The sequence below is a fragment of the Struthio camelus genome, chromosome 1, assembly GCF_040807025.1.
Source record: "Struthio camelus isolate bStrCam1 chromosome 1, bStrCam1.hap1, whole genome shotgun sequence".
NCBI lineage: Eukaryota > Metazoa > Chordata > Aves > Struthioniformes > Struthionidae > Struthio > Struthio camelus.
In genome coordinates, this window is record NC_090942.1 from 177,596,268 (window position 1) to 177,620,949 (window position 24,682).

General features: G+C 39.6%; 1 protein-coding gene across 2 annotated transcripts in view; it reads left to right on the forward strand.

Moving 5' to 3' along the window:
* Nucleotides 1-22,823, forward strand: part of TBC1D4 (TBC1 domain family member 4) — a 109,325-nt gene extending 86,502 nt beyond the window's left edge. For both annotated transcript variants that reach the window (XM_068929634.1, XM_009680154.2), the window contains exons 11-19: nt 5,416-5,576; nt 6,450-6,659; nt 10,193-10,354; nt 11,959-12,117; nt 12,415-12,659; nt 15,500-15,659; nt 18,017-18,186; nt 20,336-20,512; nt 22,194-22,823. In XM_068929634.1, coding sequence (XP_068785735.1) covers nt 5,416-5,576; nt 6,450-6,659; nt 10,193-10,354; nt 11,959-12,117; nt 12,415-12,659; nt 15,500-15,659; nt 18,017-18,186; nt 20,336-20,512; nt 22,194-22,412 — 1,663 coding nt within the window. In that variant the 3' untranslated portion in view covers nt 22,413-22,823. The remainder of the gene's footprint in view (nt 1-5,415; nt 5,577-6,449; nt 6,660-10,192; nt 10,355-11,958; nt 12,118-12,414; nt 12,660-15,499; nt 15,660-18,016; nt 18,187-20,335; nt 20,513-22,193) is intronic.
* Nucleotides 22,824-24,682: the final 1,859 nt, after the last annotated feature.

A 24,682-nucleotide genomic window follows, 5' to 3' on the forward strand; every position in this document is an offset into this window, starting at 1 on the left:
CTTTAAAAATGGAGTGACCTACAGGATAGATTTGACTAGCCCCAGCTGTCTCTGTTCATTGCATCATTATGCACTGATAATTTAAATTACCAGCACTTAAATTTGAACAGGTAGCCTTTTCAAAACAGTTTCCTTTCTCATGCAGAAAATAGAATACTTGAGAAAATTCTTTAAACAAAATAGCGGAAAGTAATCATTCAGAATAAAGATAAATGTCAAGAGTGAGAACCAATGGGACATGTAAACTAATGGGAACTAGATTTTCTTCCTCCCTGAGGGGAGGAATACTTCATGTGTTAGGCTTACATATATAGGCTTCTGCCAGCTGAAGTCCTGGGAACTGAAATACTAGCTGTCTTTTTGTACTGGTGTCTGGGGGATTTTGTACCATCTTAGCCTCCAAATTACAAAGTAGGTTGAGTTGTTTCAATAGCTACTTAGAGCAATCAAAAGAAGAAGTTGAAAAGAATGCAAACTGGAAAGAAATGCAGACCTTGGCATGAGCAGCAACATTTATTCTTGGGTCAGTAGGCTTGCATGGATTCAAGTGCAAAATAATTCAGATAAGTATTGTGTAATGAGTTCATGTGTAATGAAGTCTTTATGTATTTCTTGGAATAGCAGTCTTTGGGGAACACTTTGAAGGACAGATTTGAAAAGAAATTTAGATAAATGAAATCAAGTAATAAGCATGTCTGTAATATGAAGAGATTTTTTTTTTTACTACCTGTCTCATCTTCATCTTCATAGTAAGCGTTATCTGATGGAGTAGCAAATGTGGTGGTGTTTTGGTGATTTGAATTGTAGTTATCTGAGATTAGAAAGTTTAAACGATTAGTAATCCATACTCATTAGTATTTGAGTTATTGCTCATAACTGCTTAAGGTTGTAAATGCAGACTGAAATGTTTGAGGCAGTATGTTGATTTCTAGCTTTTCATTCTGTATTGCATACAAGCTGATTGATGCATTCTGATTTCTTTATTTGGTCAGGAGTGTAGGCTCAGTAGCTTTTTGGAGAAACACTGTTCTTCAAAACCTGGACTGAAATGTGTTCATCTTAGATGGAGAATATTACACTTACTAATTTTCCAGAGCTGCGCAGGAGATATGTTAAGTGATTAAAACAGGGACAATATGTAAGCAAAATACATTATTTAACTTTGATGGCAGAAATATTTTACTTTCAGGGATTCCTCTCTTGGACTACTTGTTCATACTACTAGGACTGCTTGTCCTAGTTTGCAGTTCAGTTCTTTAATCTCTTCTGTAGTTAAGACTTTGCGTGTTATCATCTCTTCTTTTGTAGTGCTTTGATACATTTAATCTTGCTCAGTTGTTGGTAGATTGCAGTAGGACAGTAACTTGTAGTATATAATTGCATTTTTTTTCTTATTGATGCCTATGTCACTGTAAAACCAAAGAAATACTCGTTCTCTGCCTTGCCCCGATTGTACAATCCATAGATTATAGGTCAGTTTTATGTTCTCTTGAATTTGAGGTAGCAACTTTTTCTTGAAGAGAAAAATGCCATTGCAAACTGCAATTAACGCTTGGACTATTTCCATTAGTTAACCTTGCAAAACTTTTCTCATGTAGATATTTAAGCCCATATGCTGTCAGAACAGGGCCTTTATGGACTCTTCTTAGGAATTGTCCTTCTGAATATTTTAAGTTTGCTATCAGTTTCCTGATAGGAAAGCTGTTTGCGCAGTTTGGGAGGCAGTGAAAACTCATCTCTGCTTTCTGGTGACAATGACTGGACTCCACATAATTTTTTGTTGTCATTTTGGAGCTGCCGTTGTAGCCTTCCTGCTTACGTTAATAAATTTCTTCCTTGTGGGGGGAGCTGGGAACTAATGCTCAGCTATAAATCCTTTCCTTCTTGCCCCTCCAGAGAAACTGTCTGAAGTGCCACTGGGCTTTTAGTTTGAGAAAAGCACCTGCCTAGGCTGGGTGTTAACATCCCCACGGCTAGCTTAAAACCTGAAGTAATCTGATTTCATGCAGTACAATCAAGAGCAGAAGCCATCCAGTTAAGCTTAGGTACGAGAAATAGTTAGGTCTACTTAGGTGGAGGAATATGCAATTGAGGTAACTCTCATATTTTTGCACCAAGCTTCTGAACCCGTTTCATTGTAGGATAGGCAACACTAGAATTGTGCTGATTTCTTTCTGCTTTTGCTCTGTAGTGCATTTTTGTACCTTCAGATCTGATTTAAAGTTAGGGCTCTCTTTCCCCCCCCTTCCCCCCCCCTTTCCTAATTCCAATGTAGAAGAAAAACTTTCTTTACTCCTTTTCTATTGTACCTTTCCTAAATCTGTTTTCACAGTTGCCCTTGTCTTCTCTTGAATATGGCAAGCAGTGTGCTTGAGACTTTTGAAAACATTTTCCTCTACTCACTCATCAGTCAGCTCTTTGAAAGAGGAAGCGATTAGCCGAGGTTGCTCAAAACGTTGGGGAATTTTGGTTGGGAAGGTGTGACAACAGAAATAGAGGCCCACAGAATTATGTGCTTTATACACTTCACAAAGTAGCACGTATGACTAATCCATCCCACTGTAAATTCTGGTACTCAAATGACCTAAACAGCTTAGTTCCATAGCCTAAAATAGCCACCGTCTTATTCTGACTTTCCTGCAAGTTTTATTACTGTAAATTGAACTCCTTTCACAGGAATGTCTGCCTGTTTTAGGGGCACATTAGCTGAATGTGGGGTTTTGTACAAAGCAGTAGGAATGAAATTTTCGTTCCCTTGTTAAGTAGCTTCTGTTTTTGCGAGCCCTGGAATGATTTAGTTTTTATGTGCTAATATGTGGTGTGTAAGAATTGAAATATATTGAGTAGTAGCTTCATTACCGTTATTTATAGAAACATGAGTTATAAGCGTTAATACAGCCAAACTCAATTCCTTATTCCTAAGAGCTGTTGCACTGAAATACCTTTTGAAAAGAGCAGCTCTAGATTGAAAATTAGTTTTGTAGTCTATATTTACCTAGCACAAGCAGTAATTTTTGGTTCTGTTTTCTTTTTCTTCCCCCACAGAATGTGTAAGAGTTAGCTGAAGAAGGTCGGCACTGGATTTTCTGTCACTGTTCTGGTCAATGAAACATGGGGCTCTATTCAGGCCACTTACTAATAGTATCAAGGGGTACTGAAGCACTGCAGAAACTAAATCGGGAGTAGTGAATAGTTCAGGCTGTCTGTTATCCAGGTTGTGGTTGTGTTCTTACAGGAAAGCAGGTAAGGTGCCTAATTCTGTGGAGGTGAACTTGAGGACACGGTTATTCCTCTGTCTGGGTGTGGAAGCGGGGTCTGATACCTGTGTGTAGTAGCTAGCTCAGCTTGCTCACTGGGGCTTACAGATGTCAGGTAGCTGTTGTAGATCATTAGAATATGGACAACTTTGGTCACTGAAAAGATCAATTCCAGCTTTCCAAGTGGATTATCACTCAGTACGCCAGTCTTTGATGTAAAAGGTATTGCTTGGGACAAGGTGGTTGGTAAACTGGTGTAGCTGAAACTTTACTAAAATGTAGTCTGGCTCATTTGCAGATCTCTCTTTTTGTGCAAGCTGAACGCAGGGAGCTTGACAGCAGCTGGCAGACTGATCATCCATGACAGCCTTGCCTCTAAAAGCATAGGGAACACTTGATGTTCTGGGCTTTCCTTTCATCTGACTCTTTGCAGAGATGTTCTGTAGCATGGAAGTTCTTCACAGTATGAAGGTTTGAGTGTGATTGCTGCTGTGTTGATTACGCTAGTTTTGCATGTGAAGAATGATAAAGCTGCAGACGCAGTTCGCCATATTTGATGCTGTCTTCCCAAGAAGCCCTTAGTTGTGAGTAGTGATAATAGGTTCCTCGCTGGCTTTACACATCTTGAAGGGCACCTGTTTAATCCTCAACTGGTTGCAGTCTAGGAGAAAACATTGCAAAAAGGGTGCAGACTTCCCAAGCATGTAGAATTACAGTTATAGATAAAAACCTAACACCTTCAGGGAAGGATGCTGGATTTCACTGAGATGCTGTTGCAGTACTTGCAATGAAGCATCTCGTCTGCGAGACTTTGCTTCAGTTTGGGTACTGCAAACCACAGCAATACCTTGGGCCTCCCTTCACAGAGGGCTTCCCTATCGAATAGAGGACACCTTCAAGTAAAAGGACATGCCTGTGGTGAAATACATTTGCGTAGAATGTGTGTGTTCTTCTTTTGTCACTTCCTAACGTCTATCCTAGCTGAATAATTCCACTTCAGAGGTGAAAGCTTGTCCGTGTCATGTTAGGGGTGGTGTGTTCTCTAGCTGTCTCAGGCTGTTGCTGCCACAGGTGACTTCTGGGTTTTTTTTTGTCTGAAGGCTTGATCAAAAAAACAGCTTGTAACTGTTCCAGATGAGTTGAAGTTATCCAAGTGCGGCATGCTCTGGATGTTGCAAGGAGGAGGGATTTGTGGCAGGTGATGAAGGTACCCATTGCTATATACTAGACTGGTGAACCTATTTCACTACTACGAGTGCAGAATACAGCAATATCTTTAAAGGTGGCTGAATTACTTATGAAGGCTGAGTGTCCTTCCCTCTGGCAATAGGCAGTAGAGGCATGCTTGGTGTCCTCTTCAAGTGACCTCCTAGCCAACCTTCCCTGTGACCTCCTATCAAAGCTTCTCTGTAACCTCTCCTTGCTTCTTCCAGCAACATAAGTTACTACTACAGTTACTGTGTAAACTTACTTCTACAGGGCAACTGGGGATAAGTTTCTTTCAGCTCATCATGGTAGGGACTGAGCCTCCGCCTGTTTGCAAAGGCTCTGTTCCTTCAGCTGGAAATGCTGCTGGAACTTAGGACGTTTGGTCCCATCTGCACAAGTGAAGAAAACTTCTTGAAGCATAGGAAAAAGGCTGCCTGAGAAGACCAGAACGTTATCTCCAATGAAATGGAGCTCATCAGGCCGTTTAAAATGTCACTAAATGGAGTGTTGTGCTCCGTTCAAGAGACATCTGCATTTTTAGAGGTATTACATCAGATCACCCCGTAAGACTGATATATAGCAAAGCAAAGCCCATTGCTGTCTATTTTAGAGACTAAACAACAGCTCATTTTTCCTCTGCTTGAACGTCTTAGCTTTTCAAAAAAGCTTAGCTTTTATTCTGAGCTTCCAGCTGAGCACTGTATGAACGCTTTGAATTCTTCCTGGTGGTATATAGTGCAAACTTCATAGCACTGTATTACATGAAAATAGTTAGGCACTTCTGTACTCAAGGTGAAGCTCACACACAGCACTCCTTGCCTTCTAAAGCTTTCCAGCAAATGCTCCTGCAGTTTTTATTGTACAGTAGACAGGTTTAATAAAGATTTTTTCTTTTTCCTCCAAAGGCGGACTTGTTTTGATCACCTTGTCTGCTTTTTGTTTCCTTCAGTGATGGGGAGGGAAAGAAAAGAACACCAACTATCTGCAGCAGTGAGTCTCTAAATGCTGTGGGGGCCGCGCTCACACCGCGCCGCATCTCCTGGCGGCAGAGAATATTCCTGCGGGTGGCTTCACCTATGAATAAATCTCCTTCCAGGATGCAGCATCCAGGTCTGTGTGTGTTTTTAAAGAAAATAAACAAGCAGATGTTACTGAATAGTTACTACTGAAATAAAACTGTAACATGTAAAAATATGGAAGGAAAAAGGGAGTCAGATTTGTATAACGTTCTTGCAAAAACCTCGCTACAGATATGTTTTGCTCAGTTGGTTTTAGGTCTTTGTTGCTTTGAACAGATGATTCAGTCATCAAAATCAAGTGAATTGCTCTCTGCTGTGCCTGCACAGATAGCAAAGACACTAAAAACTGCCTTTTGCTCACAAAGATACCCCCTTTACCAGACAGCAAGTTTTTACTCTAGCCTGCTTATGTAATAGCAGTGTTTGCAGCAAACAGGGTCATTTCTCTGCCTTGTCCTTGGACTGTACATAGTGCCTCCTGAGTGGGTTAATAATTCTAACAGCTTTAGGTCCCGTAAGCTGGAAACCTCTGAAATATCTGAAATGGTGATATATTTTGAATATGGTGCCATTAGTAGAACTGAGAACTCTAGACTGATGGCAAACTCTATATGTACTGACCATAAAGTTCTATATCCCTATCCTGCAGCTTAGCAGATGGAAAAAGTTACTTTTCATATACAGCCTGTGGTAAATCATGACAGTAAACATGTTCAGCTGTAGACAAGACTATGGATAAATGCCTGTTTGCAGTTAAGAAGAAGTTAGGGGGGGGAAGGTGTTGAAATACTGGGTGACCCTAACACTTGAATAAAACAAAATTCTCCACTGTTGAGCTGCGCTTTCTGGCTTTGCACCGAGTGCTTCGCTGCTGAAAGACAGCTATTTCCATTCTGCTGTGACATAGCTATTCATGATATGTCAAACGGTCTGTTTCCTGTAATAGCTCTTTGATTCTTTGCAGATGGTCATGAGGGAAGAGAGTTGTTGCCATTATCACCTCTTGCTCCACCGTTGGAGGAGGACCCTCTAGTTTTAGTACTGCAGAGCGAAGATGTCCCAGATAAAGGTGAAGAGAGGAAGAACTCGGAAGAACTACAAAGTCTATGGAGAAAAGCCATCCATCAGCAAATTCTGTTGCTTCGAATGGAAAAAGAAAACCAGAAGCTGGAAGGTTAGCTATTTAAAAAAATTCCCCTGAAAACCATTACAGATTCTGCTGTCAGACACTGAAAATTGTCCTGGTGTTGGGTACCTCAAACAGTGGTTCTGTAACTTCTTGGTTAATGCTGCCGGAAAATATTACCAAATATTCTTTTTCTTTCTTTTTTAATTCCCTGCATAGACCTATCTTAGTTTACTACGTTCTTCCTCTGCATGCCAGATTGGTAAAAGGAGAAAATGTTGTTAGGCGTAAGTCACTACAGTATATGTATATGTTTTGGCTGACGAAATGAAGGAATTCTAATACAAAGTGGAGTCAGGAAAATAGGTTCTGTGTGAACATTTAAGAATGGTGGACCTTACCCTCTGTGTCTCATTTCAATCCTTTGCAGCCCAGCCACAAATTACTCAAACAAATATCAGGCACTGTAAGAGCATGTGGCAATTCTAACTAGACTTCTTTTGTCCCTCATTAACCACGTCACAGTAGTAAGTTATAAATAATTCAATCCAAATAAGATTTTTGAGTAACTGACTCAAGGTATGTCGAAAAAGTCTTTTTTTTTTTTTTTTTTTTTTTTTTCTAAAGAAGATGAGCACTGTACTCTGAAAACAGTCCTGTTAGAGAGGGATCTGAAGCTGGCCATGCTAACTGGTCAGCTCTCAGAACTTTTGGCTAAGACATTTTATTATGGCTAGTCAAGACTCATACAAATGAAAGACTGAATGTAGTATCTGTCAGTATGTAAATAAAGTTTGAGTACAGTAGACTAATGACTTTCAATGTAAGTTAGAATTTTAAATACCTTTTTTGCAAATGCTACCCTTATCTTCTTCTGTGTGGCATATAACCACATTATATGGTAGTCTGATTCTTCATCCAAAATATCATGGTCTTGTAAAGGTCAGTTAACTCTTTTCCTTCTTTACTGGTCCTTTCCGAGAAGGTAGAGGGAGGAAGAAAAAATAGCATGATATGTCTTCTCATGTCCCTGCAAGCATAGATCCTTGAATACATTTCGTACATATGTAGCATGTTACTCTGTGCACTTTTTCTGCAATATCTCCCTGTTAATACATACATCTATGGAAAGCCCTGAGATTCAGAGAGAACATCTGCAGAGAAGCCTTTTGCTTCAGTCAGAATATTGGTGTATTGTTTTAGCAAATGGTAATCTGTATTGTGGGGTGGGGAGGCTAGACTTCTGCCATAGTGACTGATCTCTTTGATGGTATGAGCTGTTGAGGGACAAACTCTTTTCCGTATGCTCCCCATGTGGCTGAAGATACTGAAAGCAGTTAAAGTTAGCCCAGTTCCTCAACTGTAAGTTGTTTACTTCTGTAACTGATTTGAAGAAAAGAAGTTCAGCATGCCTGATCACTCGTCACAAAAACGAGCGTCAGCAGTGGAGACTCAGAACCATGGCCACCCGTGGTTTTCATCTGCTAGCCCACATCTTCATTTATGCTCCCAGAAGTACATCTGCACTCTTGCACACAGGATCTTAAGCACTGCTAATAAAACTGGTGCTGTCTTAATCTGCCCTTGCTAACCAGATTCATCACCTTATTTTCTAAGGGTGAGAAGTAAACCTTCTTAACATCTGTCTCTAGGCTTCCTCTCTGCGGGCTGTTGTAACGCTGACACGGGTCTTTGTATGGACAGCACATCCTCAGAGCTGATGTGCGCTGAGCAAGTGCTTGGATTCTGGCCGTGGCTGGTGTGTCGTAACCTGTAGATAAACATAGACCTCAGGAATGGCCAATGTAGTAACAGAAATGGCTGAAGTCTCTACTGGAAGCCTCATTCCTAGCTGTGTATTGATTCAGCTGTATATGACGGATTTAAGACTACAGTCGCTGTTGAATGGTTTTCAATGGTTTTCTGTTATTGTTTTGTTGATTTTGTTTATAAAATATTAATAGAACCTTTTTTCCTCTTCCTTTTGCTGTCGAGGAGACTTGAATACTATTAGCTCTTTGTTTTACAGAAGGTAGGTTTTGTGAATCTCATACACCTTGCTTAATCCTTTTCTGAGCAGCTAAAAGCTACTTTTTACAGTAGATCACTTAAAAATATAATCGCTGTAAAGCGTTGCAGGCCACTTAGAAAGAGCTAGGCAAAGCATTAGCAGGGATGGCTGCAAGCAACTGAAGTTGGCATAGTAGTAGCAGGAGAAGCATGCGCCGCAGGGATTTTATGGAAATGTACAGCACCTTGCATATTACTTGCATCTAGAAGGCAAGGCTTCCTGTAGTGTTCAAAAAATAGTATCTTACTGGTTTAACATACAACTCTTGGAAATATTTTTCCAACTAATCAATTCCTGGTAAGGTCCTAATGGACCTTACTAATCAATTCAGTATTGGCTATATCCAAAGTAAGATGATTAGGTGAGGAGCTGATTGTCTGTTCCCGCTTTGCAGGTTGTGTAGTGACATGAGTGTGCACGAGTGTGAGGGAGAATCAGCCTTATTCCAAAGGCGTTGGGGGGGCGTACTCTTGTACGAAGAGAGGAGGGAATTTTCTTCAAGGACTGAATGGCTCGCACAGATCATGGCAAATGAGGCATAAACTCAATTGCAGCTTTCAGAGATCATACTGTGAAATACACAGTTTAGTCCAATGATTATTAGACCTATTTCTGTAAATGAAGACACATTCAGGTCTTGATTCCAGTTTGTATACGCCAGTAGTATGAGGAAATGAAGTGTTCTACTACGTGCATATCATGTATAATAAAATAACTACCACAGCTCACTTCTCAGTAATGGAAATGAAAGCTGCTTCTTCATGAGGTTTTAGAGTAACTCCTTGATTCTGCTTCAGAAAAAGTTAGTCCCCTGGAATAAATTCCTTGCCTCAAGTAGTCTTATACAGCAGACCTCTAAAGTGTACAGGAACATGTGTTCTGTGCTAAGCATAGATGTACCTTTTTGCATGTGGTTCATGCTGGATATTTCATTCCATACTGCTTGTCTGCCTGATGATGCCAAGTAGCTGTGCCAACAGCTTTTATGATCTCTTAAGGGATATCCAGAATGAAGCCTATCATACAGGCCATAATTTTTACAAGACTTACGTAGATTGCTTGCCTCAATCTCTAATGTAAACATTCATATATTTGGGACTTTCCATACTAAAGCCATTGTAATGTTCAGTATAAACAAGAGAAAAATTATCAAAGGTGTTTTTCGCAGTTGAAAGCCGCAGCGCATGTGGTGAAGAGGGGGTTGACAGTGTACAGTGGGTTTTTCTTCTTGCCCCAAGCCTTAAAAAAAAAAAAGGGCTCATGTACTTCATGAATTCCTGATGTTCACAGCTCAGCAATAGAAGTCAAATTGCTCCCTGCAGCGTCTTATGACAGAAGGCTGGCCCCATCTCAGCTGTCAACTGATGAATTGTAGGTGTATTTGTGCCTAGTCAGCTTATCAGATAGATGTATCTAACTTGAGTTGTTTTTGCATTCCTGACATCTCTTGTGCTTTTCTGATGTTTTAGTTTCCCATGTGCTCTCTCTTCCCTTATTTTCTGTGCTCTAGCAAGCAGAGATGAGCTCCAATCAAGAAAAGTCAAACTGGACTACGATGAAGTTGGTACACCGTGTCAGAAAGATGTCATCAATGTTTGGGATAAGAAGTTACTAAACTGCAGAGCCAAAATCCGATGTGACATGGAAGATATTCATGCCACTTTAAAAGAAGGTATTTATGTAGGATGGCTTTTAACTAGGAAATCTGAAGATTTTATGTTGTCTGTTGATGCTGAGGGAAATCTGCCAGCAGTACGTTTTTTCCCAGTAGCACAAAATCACTAAGAAATTACCTTCTTTTTGTAAGTGCACCTATCTCCTAGTGTGAAAGATCAAATAGATTCTACTGTGTCCAAAACTTGCAGTCAGTGACGTAGAAACATAAGTAGTTGTTGACGCCTGAGAGTAACATCTTATCCCCATGTGTGTTACGTTTAGGACTGAAGTAGGAGATTTTGCAGCTAAAACCACGATTTTCTGATCTTCGCTCTATGAAGATTCCTTTTACTGCGCGTTTGAGGTCCTCTGACTCACCTACTCGCTGGAAAGGCAGGGCTGCATTGTCTAACACAGACTGTATACGAATACATGAAGGAATCTCAGCCATGCTTTAGAGAATCAGAAGAGCCACAACTTGCTGAGTGCAGACTGTGATCTTTAAATATTCTGCTTCCTTGAGTGAAAGGCCAGGGCATTTTGGCTTCAAGTAGATCTTCCCGTGGTCTAGCCATAAGAAGAAGGGCAGCCAAAGGGCCTTGTCAGTGTCACATGGACGTATATTCCGCTTGCTCTGCTGTGCCCTCCTCTCTGTAATCTCCTGTCCATGTTATAAGTGCTGAAAAATGATCATGTATCAGTGTAATCTGGCTATGGTGTGGTAGGGAAGTTTAAAATGTTTCCAAAAAAAGCAATGGAAGAAATAAGGTGTTTCCTGTTATTTACCCAAGCTACTATAATGAGGTGGTTCCCAAGCTACTTACCTTGCAGCTGTATCTTCTGCCAGACTGCCATTTGGCATTGGGAGCCAGGGGATGCTTTTTTCTAACTTGTGCTCCTCTTACTTTCTAATTGCAAAATACTATGCATTAGCAGAGTTGATAATTTCTTTTGACTTCCAAAAATCAGTTGAGTGTGTCAGATATTGAAGGGGGGGGGGATGTATGTGAAAGTTCAAAAACAGTATTTTAATCTAGGTGGTACTTTCACAAGTGCTTGAATGACTGGAGAGAAAGGCTGTGTTTCAGTATGAGTGGTTCTGTGCTTTTCCTATGCTACAGATCGTTAATGCTCTTACGCTTGAGTGGAACGTTTGTATTCTGTGCATCTCTAAGGGTAAACACTCATTTGGTAGCCTTTCAGGAAGAGGAAGAGGAGAGGGACCTCCTTATGTTTTTACACCCGTGAATTTAGTTTGGCCGTTTTGCTCTCTGCCATTTTGTCCTCTGCCTATAATCATGTGTCATTTATTGCTGGAGGCTGACAACTCAGAGGTGGCAAAACAAATGGTGTCTGTACCTGAGCTGCACAGTGTACTGCTTAGTTTAATTATGTTAAATATGTAGTTAATGTTTAGTGCATGGGACTGAACTGTGGCTACTGAATGAACACACTGTGGGGCAGACAACACCTGAAGCTGTCTGTCTGTAAGGTGTCTCCCGGGCTGGTTATGCCAAATTGTGACAGGCTTGTAAAGGACTTCACAAAGCAAATTCTTGTGTGTTATAGTGGTAAAAATACACCCCTGCTTAGGCCTTTTGTTTTCTGTCTGACCTGCAGGTGTACCAAAAAGTCGTCGGGGAGAAATTTGGCAATTTTTGGCTGTGCAGCATCGAGTCAGACACAGACTGCCAAACAAACAACAGCCTCCTGACATCTCTTACAAAGAGCTACTGAAACAACTGACAGCTCAGCAGCATGCCATCCTCGTAGATCTAGGTACGTGTGTGTATGTGTGTGTGGCTGAGAGGTTTTTCATGCGTCTTTGAGTGGAAACATGACTATCTTAATTGAATCTATTGCTGGAGATGGGTGTTGCTGTATAAAACAGTGGTTTCTATATTGTGGGGATGTGTTCTGCCTATGCCATTTAGTGTCCTCTGAACAGGTGACTGGTCTGACTGAAGTCGGTCTGCATGTGAAAGGTCTATGGGAAGAGAGAAAATCTGGTTGTCTGATGAGGTTATTTCCTCTCCTGGGGAGACCTATGTATCAACTACTCTCTCTTTACACCAGGGCGGACGTTCCCTACCCATCCTTACTTTTCTACCCAACTGGGAGCAGGACAGCTCTCGCTCTTTAATCTCCTGAAAGCGTATTCTTTGCTGGACAAGGAAGTGGGTTATTGCCAAGGTATCAGCTTTGTAGCTGGAGTGCTGCTTCTACATATGAGTGAGGAGCAAGCCTTTGAAATGCTGAAATTCCTCATGTACGACCTTGGCTTCCGCAAGCAGTACAGGCCAGACATGATGTCACTACAAGTAAGTCAGTCTTGTAAAGCAATCTAAAATTTTGAATGAGATTTAAGTTCTCGGTGGTTGCTTGTATTCCTCAGGGGCTTATGAAGCTTCTTGTCCTGTATTGCTTTTTTGCAAGTTCAGAGTCAGAAGAGGGTGTGACAAGCAAATTAAAGAAGTTTAGAAGTTGCAGACTTCTCCTGTCACACGTCCCCATGATCTCTGGTTTGGAAACTCTGCTTTCTCTGCTGTTTTGCTCTTCCTTTTCTCTTCCTTGCTGCTCTCCCTTCCTTATTCCAAAAAACTCTTATCTGCTTGCATCTATATAGGCAATGTTTAAAAATAAGTGTGTTTTTGTTTTTCTTCAGTACATAAACACTTAGATGTAGAAGATTTTTAAATCTTTTGTCCTGTTAACTCCAAGTCAAATCAATAGTGCCACCCAGTGGCCAGTCAATACACTCCACAGGGTATTTCTACTTGGGGCTATTGTCATATATGATCAATATATGACAATATATGATCAATATATGCCTTTGAATAGTTAGCTATAGATACCTAAGGCCTCTTAGGAGGGAGACAGAAAACCTTTCAAATCTGTGCAAACTGTGGGGTTTCAAGTTTGAGGAATCTTGCACCTTGAAATGCAACTGTCTGCTGACTTACATAACTGTATGCTCTTAAGCCTGTAGCATTACAGAGGGAAATACCATTGCTGAATTGAGGCTTGTAATTCACAGTGGCGAAAGCGGATACTAAGAGGCAGCTACAAAGGTCTCAATTTTTGTCATGCTCCCTACCTAGCACACACTTACAATTAAGTACAAAATTTGCAAGGAGGGTGTTCCATCCACTTTGCTTGACCAGTAATTTAGGTACTCATTTTGCAAATGTCCAGCACAGTAGAATAGATTTTTAGGTAAAGAAATTGTATATAGTTCTTTTAAAAATGATTTAGGGGAGTATTTCACTATGCACTAGGTATTTAGTTATGCCATGACTGATTTGTTGTGGTGAATTAAAGGTGAAAAGCCATAAAGAGCATTGTTCCACGTCTTTCCTGTGTCCTTGCCCCATAAATTACACTCTGAACCAGTGAAGGTCCAAATGTGATAAACACATGGATATGTGGTTTTTCCCCAAGAAACTGCCCATTTGTATGTTATACTGCAGTTGTAGACTCTTTCAGTAATTTATGATGCTTCAAGGGCATTCAGATATTCAGGATTTCCTCATTGTGACTTAAATGAGTCTGAAGTATTCCTCATCAGATGCTCTTAGGAAGAAAGTGTTTTTTTTAAGTTTGTGAACGTTTACAACTTGTACCACTGTTTGCCCTTTAAACAAGGTGACCTCTTCGCCCATGGTTGGCTCCTAGGCAGTTGTCCTATTCTAGACAACAGTACGAGTTTTGTCTGCTAAAGACAAACTGGACTATTTAAGATGATTTAGCCAGAGGATCTAGTTAAAGCTAAATCCTTTGTTTTGTTTTTTTAACAGGATTAGAGCGCACACACAGCACTAAAACATGAGCAAAGCCATACATAGAATTAACTTCTGTCCTGCAGAAGAACAATGTAGATATTTATTTAGGATTAAAAAAAGCTTCCTGCCTTTATAAATGCCAAGTTGTCTAGAAAAAAAGTAGAAATCTAGTTCCTTAGTTCATAACAAACCCACCCAGTAACTGGTTTAATGAACCCATCCAGTAGCTGTTTTACTGCCTCTGTGGTGGCATTCTAGTTTCCTATGTAAATATGGGTCATAGCAGCACTCTTCAAACTGTGCTTGACTGGTAGCTTTGCCCATTAAAGCAGTGGCTCAAATGCATGTGCAAATTTAGCTGACTTGTTTGAAAGAGAAAAGATCAGTCTGTGGGTGCTGCAGTCTGATAGATGAATAGTTTCAAGTACTGTCAACCTGTGTTAGGGAAAGATCATGACCAGTAAAAGTAGAAAGGTAACTAGATAAGTCATTTTATCATTGAGGAATGAATTCATGTTAAGCATTAGGCACTATTGACAGTAAAATTGGGCCTGACAGGTAATCGATATGTTCCTGCTTCTCAGTTTCTGCTTTCTGAGAGAAACGTCACTCTGTGCTAGGATTGACTTACTGCGGAGCATAAACCATCAAAATTACAAGGGAATAATTTGCCCGAGAAGGGTGTCTTTAGCAATGAGTATCAACTTTTCACCACTTTGCTTTGCAACCTTTGACAGGTTATGTAGCAGCACTTCTTGCATCAGTATCTTAAATTGCCCTGTCCTGCTGGAGAGATGTGCTGGGAAATGCATATTTGGTACACCCCTATTAACTCACTGCATCTAGTGCAGGATGTGTGTGCAGCAGTTGCCTAAAGTGCTGATTGCAGCGGAGGAGTCTTAAATACAGCAAAGATATGGCCAAAATTCAAAGGGTGAAAGCTGAAGTGTGTAAACTTAGACGAGAAATATTTCAGCTCAGTAACTGAGAATTTTGGCATCTTGAAAACTGCATTACTTGGAAAGGATACTTTTGCTTTCATTGCCACAAGACCAAGTTCTGACTTGCTGGCCAGATTAGATCAATATATACCTTCTTGTCTTAAGCCTTTGAATCTGAACTTAAAGGATACTTCATTCATTAATGATCATATTCAAACTGTTCTGTATTATTCACTAGTGTGTTGATTTTAATTCATTGGAGGTGGGTTATTTATGTGTGGGTAGATTCCACCCAAGGCCCTAGGCAGCAATTATGCTTTGTTTTACAGTGCCATCTGTACTGAAGTTAATTTTCCTGGAGTAAAATGTGAATGGTTTGGAAAACTGAGTAAAGATGAACTTTTCTTCCTCCTCTCCCCTCTCCCCAATGTATTGTAGATTCAGATGTATCAGCTGTCAAGGCTTCTTCATGATTATCACAGAGACCTCTATAATCATCTTGAAGAGAATGAAATCAGTCCCAGTCTTTATGCTGCACCGTGGTTTCTTACACTGTTTGCATCTCAGTTTCCGTTAGGATTTGTAGCCAGAGTATTTGGTAAGAAAGACTACCTACTTTATGGCAGTAATAAGCAGAACAATGTTGTCTGTGTTTTCAAACTCCAAGGGAATAGTTTTCTACCTCCTAGTGCCATTTGGGGGACTGTTGTGGGTGGCAAGTAGAACCACTCCTCATGGAGTGGGATGTCAGCTCCTTTCCAGAGAGGAAGGCAAGAAAACAGTGACATATATTCCTGGAAACATTGAATTTGAGCAATTAAGTATGTCTGTTATTGGCCAAGATTTGACTTCTAAAGTGTGAACAGCAAAAACTTTGGCATAAATGTATATAACAGTTCAAGCGTTCTATCTATGCCTGTAGACAATTTCATCTTGTTGAACTTACAGACTGAACTTTAACATAATGAAGAAAAACGTAGAATGTGCTAATTTTCAGTAAACTGTAATAAAAACTTGATCTCTTTTTCTCATAAAAATTCAAGTAAACTTGTACTTAAAGGCTGTTTCAGGTGTTTGCGTATATTGAAGGTTCCTAGTCTAAGCATGCTTCATGTTCCATTTCAGTAATTTTCATAAGCATTCTTCTCTTCAGATAGCATCTAGTACAGAAGTTTAAATACAGTAAAGAAGTTTAAATAGTACAAGGCACTATTGTACCTTGTAGTGTTTGCAATATCAGGATGACAGTTACTTGGTTTTGTATTCCTTATTGGGAATAAGAACTGCAAAGTTAATCAAGTCACTAGAAATGAAGCACTTGCTTGTTGCGGGGCAGTTAGAACTACATTCAGACATGCATCTAGGAAGTAGAAGGACATATCATGTACTTCCTCTTAAATCAGATATGTTTTCCACTTATTTTTCTGTTTTTGCAAAGCACTTGCATTTTCGTAAGAAGTTCAGTCTGACGTTTATTGTATATTTTATTACTGAAGGAGTGTTTTGTTTTGACTTTTTTTTTTCACCTAGAGCTTTTTCCATTCCAGAGTTTTCCCTTTTACAGAAAGCATTTTCTGATTGTTTTTGGGTGAACACATGGTTTCTGTGTCTGTTTCTCAGCAGGATTATTGCGTTCTGGACTTGTTTGGGGTTTTGTTCTTTGTGTTGTCCCCCCGTTCCCCCTCCCTCCACCAAGGCTAAAGTACTTTTCATAGCTTTTTGGCTATATTTCTTGCTTCAGTGAGCTTTGAATTTGGAAAATTCGTTTTGAGGGTGAGTAAGGTCAGTGTTCATTTCTCTGTAAATGACCGGAGCAAGGCATGTTTTTATTTTGAAACTGCAGTGTCAACAGGCTGTCTTAGAGCCTAATGCTCTGGATCCCTGCATCTTCAGTGTCTTGTGAGCCTCTCACATACCAGTAAGAGGTGGCTAACGTCTACCAATCTCAAAATATATACTTACATATATATATAATGTATATTTTATGTATTTGTCTGTGTGCATGCAAAATATGTATATTTTTGCTGCTCGAATGTGCATCATATAGTTGAGAAGAGAGAGTTTTGGAAATGGTTCAGAAGTGAGATGAATGTCTTATCAGTGTCCTGGTGCTACTCCGTGACACCAGATTAGGGTTGGGGATAGCTTAGCAGTGTTGGTATGGGAAGGCATGGTTATTCAGTAGTGTGGCCCTGCTCTTGGCTGAATGACCGAGCCAACAGCACAGGAGCTGTGATGACTTGCTTATGTTCTGCCTTCACCTCAGCAGCTGCAAGTCCACCTCTGTGGTTGAGACAGATTTTCTAATTCCTGTGACCGTGTTTCTAGTTTTTAATGCAGCCTGTATCTACTTGCTTCAGCAAGGCCTGGACTTTTTTCCCATGTGGACATAATTATACCTCCAAGTATATGTTTAGGACTTCAGTTATAGCCAGTATGATTGCTACTATGGATTTTGAAGAGTATGATTGGTATTGGAAGTTACCAATGATCGGAAGTTGGCATTGGAAGTGAAATGGTTATTTCTACAGGCAGAAGCCAGTCCTTAAAAAAATATGAGAGAGAGGGAGAGAGAGAAATGTCAGTACGTTGGGCTGTCACAGTTGGGCTGTGATCCACTTCTCAGTAATCATAGGTGAATTTAAAAACAGTTAGCAGTTAAGTCTATAGTGTGTAGTAGACAGTAATGAAATGCTTATTGCAGATAACTTACAGGCATAACGATACTTTCAGCATATAGTACTTTCTTTTAATGCACTCTTACATCTATAAGATGACAGAAAATGTTTTTCTTTGTTTTACTCTCCTGCTAAAATAAGAGCTACTGTATTTCTCCTGAACTAAATGAATCTGCAGTATGTTTGCTTAAAAAGAAAAAAACCTCCCATCAAATATATATTTACTGAATTACTTAAGCTCTTATTTTCAAGGTATTTTAATGTTTTTCTTTTTTAGATATTATTTTCCTTCAAGGAACAGAAGTCATATTTAAAGTAGCACTGAGCCTACTTAGCAGTCAAGAAACATCTATAATGGGATGTGAGAGTTTTGAGAATATTGTTGATTTTCTTAAAAGCACTGTTCCAGACATGACTCAGCCTCAGATGGAGAAAATTATTACCCAGGTAAGGTTGTTTTTTCTCCTTTTCTTTGTTTTTCTTTTAGTTTGTTTTTAAGAGATTGTGACTAAGGTAAATAGAAAAGGTCCTTCCAAGTATGTTCCTTTCTCAGTAGCTGAGGTGTGAAATACAAAGGAGTCATCTTCCCAGTAACTTGTATAAAAATAGGGTATGCTTTAGTTTCAGTGGTTTTTGAACTGTGGTTCTGTCAGGAATTTAGTTGCTACTTCAGTGTTAGAGAAGATCTTTTTAGGGTTATTTTCTGCCCAGCTGTTGGAAAAGCGTGACTTTGCTTATCAACTTCACATCGTCATCAGTAGCGTAGAAGTAGACTGTTTTACGAAGCTAAACCCTGCACGCGCTCCTTGTTAGTGGGTAGGGAGCAGAACTCACCATGCTGGGATGAGCCAGCATCGTAGCAATGTCTCCTTTTGATCCCTAGGAGTCCTGGCTGCCCAGGGTCAGTTACCCCATGCTAACTTTTCTAACGCCTCTAGCTTAAAATCCCACAAGTTAGGATGGTGAGGCCCTGTTTTTGTGTTTTGTATTCATACTGAGTTAACAGAAGATCTCTCGAAAACAATCTCCATGTGCAGGAGCTCAGTTAATACAGTTGCATTCTTAAGTCCCAGTTAGCCCTGGAATGTTTGAAGGGCTGTTGTTTAACAATCCTTTTGCAAACGACTGCTGTGAGCACCTTCCTGTAGTATAAGTTTTAAATTTCTCGCTGCATTGACTGTGATAGCCATGCTAAACCTTTGTCTCTTTGTGGGCACTTTAAATATGTATCCTCAGAACTCACTGATTCTGACAAGGACAGAGATGGTAGGTCAGTATTTTTGAGGCTATTAGAAATTAAATCTCTGTCCTGTGGTCTGTGTGAGTTGCAGATCAGCCATACTGTAACAAACGTGATGGAACCGGCTCGGTGCAGAGCTGGATCTGAGGGGTTTTGTTAAAAGGGTGGGTTTTGTCGCCTGAGCAGAGGTGGATGTGGCTATATGCTGGGCAGCTCAGCTCTGATGGGAGGACAGCCCACTTCCTTGTGGTATGGTCCCACACTGAGTAGCCTTCTGGATCTGCAGGAACATGCATACTGCCTGTGTCCTGTTACTGCTACCTGGGTTGGCTGTAGGTGGTGTCATCTGGGTAAATCGGTGGTGTAATTCCCAGGACTGTGATAAGGAAGGAAAACTGAGATATTATGCAGGACTACAATACTTGGAAAGGAACTGCCAGGATGGTTGCATCAGAAGAAAATGTCATGTTATATGCCTGGCTTCAACACCATACATAGTTTAAATTGCTATGTCACATCTGGATTGTCTGAAGAACAGTGAACGTAAAGCAGAACTTGTTACGTGTGTGTCTTTTGTTGGTGACTTGTTCAAGATTTCTAGAATAAGCAACAGAATTAACCTCACTGTAGACATCCTTCCCTTAGTTGTCTGAATGATTTAGTAACTTTTTGGAAGCTGAGAGGCTGTTACTTGATCTATATACAGATAAGGGTCATGTGGTTCCATCATTGTAGGACTGAGCACGCTGCAGTGTTTATTCAAGATATTTAGGTGTTTATCAGCAGGAAAGTAGAGTATTTTCATGTCAGAGATGGAGAACAGAGAAGCTGTGCAACTATGTACAGTGTTTTATAAAAGTTCATGAATGGGGACTTGGAGTCAAGAGATGCAATTTTGAGTGTGGGTTTATTCTTCCTCATTGTGAGACTCTGCTCCCATCAGAAGCTGGTGAGAATTGAATTTAAATGTTTCTTCTTAAACTTCTCTATGTTCCCGAGTAATGTAATAAGACCTGGTCCGATTATTAAATTATTGTATCAAATAAGAATTTTCTGCTGATATTATCATGATATCTATTAGAGGTATCATTATCTATCCTTGTCATTAGAGATAGTATTTGGCAATTGCAAAAGAGGTGATCCAGTTTACTCTAAAATCTGTAGCTTATAATGCCTACAATTAAGACCTCTATATGCTAAAATGCTCTTACTACAGACTTGCACATAAAATGCTTTATTAAAAGGAACAGGAAAAAAGACATGAAGTTCATCAGGCAGAATTGTCTCTTAACTGAGCTTTCTTATGGAGTAAATACTCCCTATTGCAGATAAAAATTAATTTTTATGTTTTGGCAGGTATTTGAGATGGATATATCAAAACAGCTCCATGCTTATGAAGTAGAGTACCATGTGCTGCAGGATGAACTCCAGGAAAATATGAATCCCTGTGATGAAGGTGAACCTTTGGAGAAGCTGGAGAGGGCGAACAGCCACCTAAAGAGACAAAACATGGATTTGTTGGAGAAGCTACAGGTAAATGACTAAAGATCACTAACTCACGGAGAGGTTATTTCTGTGATGTAGCCAATAGGAATGTGCATGAGTGGTCTCGTGACCGCAACATTTTATGCAGGTGAACAGTTCTCTCTATTACGGTAATTTGTTTCTATGTTAGGCATATTTTTAACCTTTTTATCATTCCTTATAATATTCTTGCTTGCTTTAGATATTTATTTTCTCAAAATATCTCTAGGCTTATCTCCCGTAACATAGTCTATTGGCTAAATTTTTTGTATCTGACCTAAAAATCAGTCCTCTGACCCTTTATCACTTTGCTTCTCTGCTGGAAATTTCTAAGAAATAAGCTGTAGTGCAGTAGTCTTGCTTTCTGTATACCTGCATAGGCAGTGTCTTTCGTACAAGCTCATAATCATACTTTGTTTTGGAAGGTGGTCTCTCCTAACAGTCTTGAATACATCTGAGCACCCATCACATCTTGTCTGATTCAGTCACGCTTTGAAGAAAAAAAAAAAAAGCCGCCTTTCTTTCTCCTTCACTATTTACCCTTTCTCCCATAGCCAGACCAGGACTTGTTTCAGGTTTCCCTATACGTATTGTCTTGCATTTTCCTGAAAAGACCACCTTGTGTCACCAGGCCGTTGCTATGTTTACTTGTTCATTTTAACCAGCATTGAGAAGATCCTGGAGAGCACCTTCAGCTTCTGAAACCTGAAAATGGAAGCAGGAAAAATTAAGGATCCTATCATGTCCCCATTATTTTGGTGTTTATGGGTTACAGGTGCTGTGCTGTGCTCTTGTGATGTTATGGAGAATGGGAATTACTTGGTTGTTATTATGGGTTACTAGCTGAGTTTTTCTGTCTGTTCTGAAACTGCATGAAGGGCATAGAAAAATTATGAATGATTTGAAAGGCTCCATGGAAGCTCTTCTGTTCTTCCAGATTGCCGTATTCTAGTATATCTTCCTCACTGCCTTAACCTCTTTCTTTTTGTTTGTATGGGCTTCCTTCCCTTTTCTAGTAACACTTGATCAGAGTTCCTCTACTTCCTGCAGAGAGAGATTTGCCGCTGGTGAGGTCCAAGGTTTCTGATTACTGGTCATCCTCCTTTCTAGAGGAAGCTGTAGGTTTTTGTTGGAGAATGGGGAGCAGTGCTTCTAGACTGAACTATTTAGGTTTGTTTTCCCCCTTTCATCTCTCCATCCTGCTACTTTACGCTTTTCCAGAGGTTTCCCATTGCTTTATCACTGTTGGGCAAGTAATCTCTTCCAGTGCTACTTCAACTGCTGTGATTTCCCTTTTTTTTCCTCCCTCTTCCTCCTGGGAAAGTGTCTTTTGCAATTCCAGTCCTGTGTTACTGCCAGCTGTTGTTCACTCACTGCGACTTGCACATCTCGTTCCCTCTGTAACGCTTTCAGAACTCCTTCAGATTAATCTGGCCACTATAAAAAAGAAAGCTGAAAGTAGAGAGCTCATCTTGGAGAGGATTTTGTATTTTCCAAGTTGTCCTGCGTGTAAGGCCATTCTCTGTGTGATGTACAGTAGGTGCTCATTGTATCGTCTGCCTACAGAGATGTCTTTTAGAAATATCTATGTAGCTATATTGTGTCCTTACCAAATAGCATACCATAATAAAAAACAAAATCTAATTCAGAATATCTCAATGTAATATAAAGATAATGTTATTGTTTACAGGTTGCTCATGCTAAAATTCAGAGTCTGGAATCCAGCCTGGAGACTATTTTGACTCGAGAGAACAAAATGAAGACTATAATTCAGTCCCTGGAACAGGAGAAGATAACTTATCAAAAGACTCTTGAGCAGATAATGAAGTATTTGCCAACAGAAGCGTTGTCTGACTGTGAACTGCTTCTGAAGGAAGTAAACTATAATCCAAATAATAAAACAAAATAAGGAAATAAGCCATAAATCAGGGTTTTCTAAGCAGCATAGCTTCAAATATTAAGGGAAAGAAAAGATGAATATGCTGCTTTCAATGGACTTAGAAAGCAATAGGCAACGGTATTATCCAAAACTAGTGCTGGGACACTTATAGCTACAGATGGGCCTTCAAATCTCAGTATGCAAATTCAGGCTATTAATTTTTTTTATGATTGTGTAAATAAATCACAAGGGGAAAATAAAGAATTCTCACATGTAATTATGATGAGTAGATGTATATTTAGAGTTGACCTAAAGGAAAAGATGAAAAAAATATCAGAGTCAAAGCCAAGATCATGGTGAGCTACAGTTTCACTCCGGATGTGCTTGTCTTGTAGTAAAATGAGGATAAGGTGTCTTTATATATATGTTGAATAATACTTGAAAAAAAAAAAAAAGAAAAGAAAAAAGAAAAAAAAAAGAATGTAATTTTCCCTCCAAAGAGCAGCACGTTTCACATCTTCTGTGGAAAAGCTATGTGAACTCATGTGTGTCTGTCGTTTAACTCTACTGATATTGTGCACATAGACCAGTAATGCAGAATCACGGAATTAAGTATCGCTCCTTGGCTCATACTGGGAGAGTTTAGTGCCATACGCTGCCCAGGTTGTACCAGTCAGCAACGTAATTCCACGTGCATGTTGGAATCGGGAAAAAAAGCATCATGTCACAGCTCAGCCTAAGTAACTTGGACTTAAATACATATCTATACACACACACGCAGAACGCGTAAAAAATGCAAGAGCTAATGGTGACTGTTACTTCCTTCCCATTCTGTTTTCTTCCACCTATCCTGCAGTTTGTCAGGGATGGTAGGTGGAAGGAATTAAGGCTATGGAGTGGTATCTATTCTGATGTTCATGTTCTGCAGGAGACTTGCTGTAAAAATAGTTAGGCGTGGAAGAGGTTCTCATTTAACCAAAGAAATCTTGCAAGAAGCCTTGTCTTACCATGGTGGGAGCGAGCGCGCTGTTTTTGGATTTCATCTGACAAGAAAATTAAGGCAGGTTGCAGGAAATACAGCAAAAGCGCATTGGGAGAGGTCCAAGCAAGTTTCAAGTATGACATACCTTTCAGTTTTCACATACCTAGTGGATATACATTTCAAAGGGGGTTCTGAAGTGCAGGGGCAGTTTAATGCTTTTCAGGTTATTCCTGTGTTAATACTGCTTTGTGGTGGTCTTTTTAAAGCAAACAAACAAAATAATGAACGTGTGTGTCCTGGGCAGAGGGAAAGGTAAGCTGTAGTCATTTCAAGACCGAAAATATGTTTGTAAAGGTGTAATAAGATGCATATAGATTTGAAAATGTTTTCAAGTGGAAATTTCAAAGAGGCTTAAACAAATATGTAATAGACACATATTTTGGGATGCATGTCTGAACTGTCGAATTGAGTGTTACAGTGGCTCATGTTATCTCTACCGTTTATACTGTATTTCAGGAAACACTTGCTCTTTTTAGTAAGCAAAACAATTAAGCAAAGTGCCAAATCCAGCAGTGTCTTTATGCATAAGATTGTCCAATTTAGAAAGCAAGTACTTTCTAAGTGTTACACTTTATGTTGATATAAAGAAAACTGAGAGCAACCATGCTGATTTGCTGCACGCCACTGCAGAACTGAGAGGTTTGGGGTTTCTTGATTTTTGTTGTTGTTTTTTACTTCCATGGTGGGGTTTTTTGATTAAAAATATTGATTTACTTAACAGTCTTTCTTATTACAGTTGGGGTGCAGGGTCTTAACACTGTGTATAAAACTATGTGGACTCCATCTAGATGTTTCAATAATATTGTATTGTACCAGGTGGAAAAATGCCAAATGAAAAGGCAGTTCTTTGCAGTTTTGTTCAAAGTAAGTTTTATCTGATGTGTACAGACAAAACCAATCCCAGGGAACTGCAGTAGAGTGTATTACAAAGAATCAAGATTATCCATATATATATATATATATATATATATATATTTTTTTTTAAGATGCACAGAATGTGCTTTATTCTCTGTTTCACTTATCAAATTTTTCATGTAATGCCTGGAGAAATTCCAATAAATGTCATTGTTGCATTTCCCATGGCCTCTGGCTAGTTTTATTTTTCTACACTTTAAATACTGGTCTTATTCTTAATAATATTGTTTTCCTGGAAGATAAAAAAAAAAATCTGCTTATAATTTCTAGTTGTAAAAAAAAAAAATGTAGAACACAAGCAGGATAGTTTTTGCATGGTTTTGCATGCTCAAGGTATTTTTTT